The sequence below is a fragment of the Ananas comosus genome, linkage group 23 (assembly GCF_001540865.1).
Source record: "Ananas comosus cultivar F153 linkage group 23, ASM154086v1, whole genome shotgun sequence".
Classification (NCBI taxonomy): domain Eukaryota; kingdom Viridiplantae; phylum Streptophyta; class Magnoliopsida; order Poales; family Bromeliaceae; genus Ananas; species Ananas comosus.
Window position 1 is genome coordinate 4,859,195 of NC_033643.1, and position 8,504 is coordinate 4,867,698.

The window sequence follows — 8,504 nt, forward strand, 5'->3', positions numbered from 1 at the left end:
ATTGGCTCCTTTATACTCATAAGTTTTCGACCCTTAGATTTATTCCATTAATCATTTTCATCCGTTAGATCATACTATTTAACCAACTACCCACTCAATCCTAAGGGACTACTATCATTCTAAGTGGGTACCATCATCATCCTAACCACACATCACATCAATCAACGGTAAAAAATTTATGAGTACAATGGGGTCTATACTCATAAAAGTATAGTAGCCCCAGCCAATATATATATATATATATATATATATATATATATATAAGTCCGGCTACTATACTATCGATAGTACCAAGCCCTTGGTACTATTGAGTTTTCTACCATTAGATCTACCCTTTGATTATTTCCATCCATTAGATTATACTATTAAAACAACCACCCACTCAATCCTAGGGGACCACTATCAATTTAATCGGTGACCACTATCATCCTAACCGCACATCTTTTCATCCAACGGCCAAAAACTCAATAGTACCAAGGACTCGGTACTATTGATAGTATAGTAGCATAATTCTATATATATATATATATATATTTTCGAGCTTTTCGAGCTTTTCGAGCCTAATTCGAACGAGCCGAGTAATACTCAAGCTCGGCTTGAAATGAATTTCGAGGCTTTTATTTTGTTCAAGCTCGGCTCATTTAATTTCGAGTCGAGCTCGAGCGAGCCGAATATCGAGCCGANTCTAGAATTTAAATTTAAATTTTAATCGAATTATTTTTAACTAAGAACTTCAATTTGAACTTTGAATTCAAATTATTCCAACTATAAATTAAAATTATTGATTGAAATTTAAATTTAAATTTTAAATTTTTAAGTTGAAATTCAAATTCAAATTTAAATTTGTTATTTACATTTAATTTCAATAATGAATTTCAATTTGAATTTTGAATTTTGAATTCCAATTATGAATTCAAATTTCGAGTTTGAATTATGACTTAAACTCAAATTTTAGTTTTAATTTAAATATCAATTTAAATTGTGAATTCATATTTAAATAAATGTTTTCCTATGTTGAATTTTTATTTTAGAATTTAATTTCAATTATGAGTAATAACTTAAATTTTAAATTCAAATTGTTAATTTAATTTATCTTTTAAATTTTAATTATTAATTCAACTCATATTTATGTTTAAATTTAAATTTTAAAATATAATTTTGAATTCTAAATATAAATATAAATTTAATTTTTTAATTTAAATTGTGAGTACAGGTTATTTGTTTATATTTTCACCTCTTTATATACAATTAAAAAAATCAAAATTACAAAAATATAATTTTTCATGTTTCACTTTGTAGCTAACAAAACAATTGAACTGATAAATCACTTTTGTAAAATTCACTTTTGTAAAAGTGACTTTCTTCACTTCAGCCACTTTCGGATAACCACACATGCCCTTAAAATAAAATTAATAATTTTAAAAATAAAATATATTATCCCACCAAATCATGAATAATAAAATCTTTTAACGAGCTATTTTTTTTGCCTGGTCCTTTTTTCGAGCGTATCTAGAGCAAGATATCTTCTTTTTTTTTTCTAGAGCTTTTGTTCGGCTTATTAATTCATTGCTCAAATTGTACTTTAGTATCATGTAATTTATCGAATATTTATTTTAGTACCCAATGATTCTAATTTTATCACTGATTTAACGAAAAAATTAATAAAGAGAATAAAGAAAAGATAAAAATAAAAACACAGAGTACAAAAATAATATATTTTAAACTATAAGGTACTAAAATAAAAAAGTGCAAAACTATAGGGGTGATATTTAAAATTTTTCCTTATATAAAAGCAAAGGGGAAAAAAAATTGAAAACCCTAAAAACGAAAGATAAAAATAATAATAATAAATAAAAACTTAAATCAGCTACAAACTCTTTTAAAATTTTGATTTTATCATTCAACCTTTCAATACGTTTGATTTCGATCAATCATAGGCACCTTGATTTTAAGCTTTAAGCTAATTACTTTAATAAATTTAATAGTTGTAAAAATTATATGAAATATACTAATATAACTTATAAAGATAAGTGATAAAGATAAATGACACAAATTTTAAAACCAAAATACCGTTGACCGACTCAAATCAAACAAATTTAAAGATTACATAGTAAAATTAAAAATTTCAAAGATTGAATAACCAAATCAAAATAGCTCATAATTCAGATAAATTCTATACATATTTAGCAAAAAAAAATACTAAAATGTAACATTTCCCAACCTATATCTAAATAAAACAAAGGAAAAAGTATAGAAGGTTAAATTACACTTACGGTCATCAAACTACTGCGATATGTGTGACATTTTAGTCCTCAAATTTAAATTTGTTTGACTTTTTATCTTAAATATTCTAAATTATTACAAACTAATTTAATTGGCTAACTATTAACAAATTATTAATGTAAAAACAATGTGACTTCTTAATTATTATTACATTATCAATCACAATACTACTTCCACATTATTTTTACATTAATAACTTGTCAATATCAACCTACATAAATTGGATTGTGAAACTTAATTGCAAACGTTAATGTAAAGATAATTTAAACTAAATCAATCCTTATAAGCTTCAATTCCGTACAAATTTAAAAGGATAAAAGACCACCAACAAAACACTTTTTAAGTTCAGTGAAAAATGCTCTGCACAGACATCTTCGGAAGATAATTTTTTTCAAAAAAAAAATTAGTTAAGAGACTTGTTTAAATTCCATTTTTAGTCCAAATTTCTCATAGATTTTTTTTAAAACATTACCAATCATGAAATAACCAGTGCAATNAATATCGAGCCGAACACGAGTCGAACGCGAGCCGGCTCGCTCGTTTGCCAACCCTAGCTACAAACTCTTTTAAAATTTTGATTTTATCATCCAACCTTTCAATACATTTGATTTCGATCAATCATAGGCACCTTGATTTTAAGCTTTAAGCTAATTACTTTACTAAATTTAATAGTTGTAAAAATTATATGAAATATACTAATGTAACTTATAAAGATAAGTGATAAAGATAAATGACACACAAATTTTAAAATCCAAATGCCGTGGACCGACTCAAATCAAACAAATTTAAAGATTACATAGTAAAATTAAAAATTTTAAAGGTTGAATAACCAAATCAAAATAGCTCATAAAGATAAATTCTATACATATTTAGCAAAAAAAAAAATACTAAAATGTAACAGTTCCCAACCTATATCTAAATAAAACAAAGGAAAAAGTATAGAAGGTTAAATTACACTTACGGTCATCAAACTACTGCGATATGTGTGACATTTTAGTCCTCAAATTTAAATTTTTGTTTGACTTTTTATCTTAAATATTCTAAATTATTACAAACTAATTTAATTGGCTAACTATTAACAAATTATTAATGTAAAAACAATGTGACTTCTTAATTATTATTACATTATCAATCACAATACTACTTCCACATTATTTTTACATTAATAATTTGTCAATATCTACCTACATAAATTGTATTGTGAAACTTAATTGCAAACGTTATGTAAAGATAATTTAAACTAATTCAATCGTTATAAGCTTCAATTCCGTACAAATTTAAAAGGATAAAAGACCACCAACAAAACACTTTTAAGTTCAGTGAAAAATGCTCTGCAGAGACATCTTCGGAAGAGAATTTTTATCAAAAAAAAAAAAAAAAGTTAAGAGACTTGTTTAAATTCCATTTTGAGTCCAAATTTCTCATATATTTTTTTTTAAAACATTACCAATCATGAAATAACCAGTGCAATCACAAGGAATAGCTAGATGATCAAAACTTCCCAAACACTTCTACAATCCAGATGTGATGTAAAGAGACTACAAAAAGTAGAGAGGAGAATAAGCGCTCACACGGTAATTGTTTAGGATAATTTCTGGAGAAAGAGCGAGGATGTAATGGCCTTTTAGACCCTAAATCCACGGCTGTTCCGTCTACCTCTGGCCTTCTCAAACTTCCTGCCTTTGGCGCGGACATAGGGCTTCGTGTGGCTGTGCGGCACCCCAGGCGCCTTGCCAAAGTGCTTCACGGCTTCGCGGGCATTCTTCGGTCCCCTCAAGAGAACCTTTTGCCAGGAGAAAACAATTTATTTAGCCCAATTACTACAAATATTTTCATAAGTTAGTATTAAGTCGTACATTGTATAGCATCAACTTCCGACAATGTTCATATCATAGTATGTTGGGAAAAGAACTATAGCAATCTAAGTATGATATATATTTAAGTAATATAATTTGATTTAGGCTTCATCAATGTGGAACTGTGTCCAGAAACCTGTTGAGAAGTTCCGAATTCAAGAGTAAAAATACATAAACTAGCATTCTTGTAATGCAATCAGAATATCAAGAATGCCAGCAAGCGCAAATTGGAAATTTTGAATGAATGAATGTAATGGACACAGAGAATTAGACTGCCATGCAACTGAAGATAAGTTGATTTCAACAGAAAATTGAATGAGAGAGTGAATGAGAGAAATAGTTAAAACAAAATAGTCCACTCAATTGATTGAGAATCATTGCTTCAGAAGTATATATACTACGACATGATAGTAAAAAGAACTATGAGGTTAAAAACGAACAAAAAGAATAAAAATTCACCGGCGGAAAAATGAAAAGTACTAGGTTCTGAAAAGTTCATTCTTAATGATACCCAGGAAAGAAACACATAAGACAACACTTGATGTGTTATAAACCTAAGTTTCTCAGAAGTTAGCCAGCTGGAAATTTGTAACACAGTGTTAATTGACAGCATCCATTAAATTAAGGAAAAAGGGGGGGAGGGAATAAGGGCATAAATGCAGAGAATCCCGGTAGTTAATAGGCCAGTCTTAAAATAGACCCTTAAATTAATAACATAATTTAATTAAAAACAAACAACGAAAGGGCATCAATCGAAAAACATAAAATTAAGGCACAGAAACCTACAGTCACGGCAATCTCTGTACATTTGTAACCCAAAAATAACTAATAAATAACAACAAAAACTAACTAATAAATTCTTGTTCAGATATTGCTGTAGTATTTATCTTTTGACCTTCCATTGAAAGGAAGACCTCATAGTGAGCTGGGATAAAAACAATATCATCATTACCAAGATTTAAAAGAAAAGGAAGTAAAACAGACACAATGACATCTATGATTTTCAATTTCATTGTGCCATCACTGAGACTATTGTTAAACGAGAAGCAAATAATAATTCTTTCTAAAGTGGTAATCAACCTGAACATGTACAAAGACCTAAGTAATCTAGAAACAGAAAACTTAAAGAAGAATTTCAAAAAAAAGAGAATGTTCCCTCAGAAAAAGCAAACTTGAATTATCGTCAAATAATGTCAGAATTAGCATGGTTTATATAAGCATCATCGGGAACCAAACTTAATAAAAGTTGGACTCTGGGCTTCAAAAGAAACAAACAAATAAATAATGAGCAGAAGCTCAAGAATGAGTGGCAATCTAAAGAATTACACAATCAAATATGACACTTCTATCTAATAGGTGATAGTTCAAAACTCTTCTACTATAATTCTGGCATCGCTTCAATAATCTGATACCAACAAGAGAGCACTAGCTCCAAACATTTTTGCTATGATAAGATATGGAATGTACAAAGAGAAAATACAATAATTATAGGGAATCTAAGGAGTTAGGATAAATTCCATTAGTGAATTAACAATACCTAAGGGAGAACTCACACCCTTAATGAGAACTTAATATGAATTCATGCCAACATTGCAATGACTTTAGACTACATTAGATTTAATTATCTGGAAAGATAAGTTGTCGTCCTAAAATTTAGGTAAAAAATCGAGATGTGACATAATAATGAAATAAAAACTGAAATTCGTGGGATGACCAAAAAACTACGCAAAATACTTTACTTGGACTCTAATTCATCACTACCTCTAAAAATTACGCACACAATGCCTGGTCAAATGCTCTAACCTTCTATCTAGATTCATATGTAGATAGATAGCTTTAAGGACTGACTCTTATGTCAAGGGCCAATAACCAAGACTGGAAAACCCCATGGGATAAATACACAATATTAAGAGAGTTTACATCCGGTCAGGCTCATTCTACTTGATTTTGATTTTAATATTAACTTGTGTATCACGGACACTTCTATAAGCCTCGTTTGTCTGTGTCGGACACACACGTGTCCATGTCGGACTCGTGTCCGACACAGACACGCCATGAACGTGCATTCGACACAAGTCCATTACGCATCCGATTAAAAAAATATTTTTATTTTTAATATTTTATGCGTACATAATGTAAGATGAGACATATTTTGGTTTTTTGATGAATGCACACACATTTTTTGGACAATATAAATAAATTATATATGGTGGCGAGTTTCTTTCCTTAAAATACATGAATTATCAAGGAAAATTTTATTAACTTTCATTTGTGGAGAAATATAACAATATGTTAGCAAAACAAATATTTTTATATATAAAATATAAATATATATAATTGTATTAATAATATTATATTTTATTAGCAGTATTCATGTCGTGTTCATGTCCTAATTTTTTTTGAAGTTGTCAAGTCGCCGTGTCCAAGTCATGTCGTGTGTCGTGCCCTGGGTCCGTGTTCGTGACGTCTAGATATCAACTAACATCCAACCGCAATGATGCCATAGCCATTAGAACCCATAACATCAATCTTGTTTCTTTTCTCGGAAAAAAAGAAGTATTGTCTAGAATAAAGTACTCACACCATCAAGTCATCATAACCATGTCATCTGATAACAACATTTTAGGGTGAAATTAGCTACAGTGGTGCTGCAAAATTGGAATTGTATGCTATCAAATTAGCTGCAATCCAACCAGAAATACTAGTCACCATTTACAGTGAACAATTGTAACATACTAAGCCACACTCAACAAGCAAAATATAACTAGTAAATAAAAGAACCATCTCTGGCTAATTTAGAGAAGTTTATTGCATACCGTGTTCTGCCCTAGTGGGGCACGCAGAGCGAGCTGATCAAACGTCAGGCACTCCCCACCAGCATTAACAATCCTCGCCCTTGCCGTCTCCGTGAACCTAAGGGCAGTCACCTTCATGGCCGGCACCTCATACACCCTCTTATCATCTGTCACCGTCCCAACAATTACTCCAATCTTATCTCCCTGCTCCAAAACTCTAATCAATCAGCACAACAACGCAAAATCTATGCACCACCAACAAAGACAGGTGAATCGCACTAGGGTCCCTCAACCCCTTACAACAGTTTCAATTCGGTCCACAAAAGTATCAATTTTTATTGTTGGATCCTACCTTTGTCTATTCTTTTGAATTGTTTGGCCCTAACATCAAAGCCTTCTGATAAACTTGACAGGAATCTCTTTGTACCCAACCAAACAACCAATATCATCCCCCAAAACATTACCAAAAGGTTCAAAACTTACTTATATTGCATATGCATGGTCATTTGACAAAGGATGAACATAACAAAATGAAGAAAAAAAACTGTAAAAATGGAAACTTTTGAGTAGCAAAATGCAATTAACAATCCTAAAAGACTCAGATCTCAGGGCCAAAAAAAAGATCGCACCTTTCCGCTCATGAAACTGACGAGCCTCCTGAGGGAGATGGGGGGCCTATTGATCTTGCTCATGAAGAGCCGCTTCAGGATAACCGCATTGAACTTGCTCCCCGTTCTCCGCACCAGGAACCGGTAGAGCTGATAAAAAAAAATTCGGATCAAAACACTAAAAAATCGAAGGAACGAAGCAGATGATGAAGCAAAGATCGGATCGAACCTTGACGAGGAGCTTGAGGTAGACATCGTCGGATTTGGGAGCGGTGCGCCTCGCCTTCTTGCTCCGGCCCCCGGCGACGAGATCGATACCCTACAAATGGTTCAAAACGAATGATGGGGTTTAGGTGATCGAAGAAGATGAAGAGGAGGGATAAGGGTTAGGGTTCCGAGGGTTTACCATTGCAGCTGAGGGTTTGCGTCGGCTGCTTCGGGAGGAGACGGGTTTGGGTATTTATATGGGAGAGAGAGAGTCGGAATTTTTTAGGTTTTTGGAAAGCATTGGAGATGTTGGAAACACTACTAAAAATTAATCATTAGTGGTATTTATTTACGCGGTTAAAAAATTAACGAATGCCGCTAAAAATTTTAACAGTATATGATACCAAATGTTGTCATGCCAATATTACTAAAAGTATTAACAGTATTTATAATAAATAAGCTAAATTACATAAAACCTTTCTATCAAAAGTCGATTTTTTACTTTCCCCCTGTCATTTAAAAATCTATACTTTGCCTCCTTATAAAATAAAAAATATTCATAGGAGGTACAATGTGAAATGTGATGATAAAATGACTATTTTGCCCCTCACCATTTTTGTTTCCTCCCTCATTTTGCACATCCGCCGCCTCGCGCCTCGATCGGCAGCGATTCCTCTCCATTTTCTTCTCCACCTGCTCTCTTTCTTCTCCTGCACCCTCGTCGCCCCTCCATTTTGGCGACAGTAGGGAGAAAG

The 8,504-nt window shown here is 31.7% G+C and overlaps 1 protein-coding gene across 1 annotated transcript; it reads right to left on the reverse strand.

Moving 5' to 3' along the window:
• LOC109727770 (60S ribosomal protein L18-2) lies at window positions 3,680-8,066 on the reverse strand. Its single transcript, XM_020257947.1, has 5 exons — window positions 7,949-8,066; window positions 7,772-7,861; window positions 7,564-7,692; window positions 6,956-7,138; window positions 3,680-4,066 (listed from the first exon to the last, which is right to left on the reverse strand). Exons 1-5 carry the CDS (start codon window positions 7,949-7,951, stop codon window positions 3,908-3,910), a joined length of 564 nt encoding a protein of 187 aa, XP_020113536.1. The 5' UTR covers window positions 7,952-8,066; the 3' UTR covers window positions 3,680-3,907.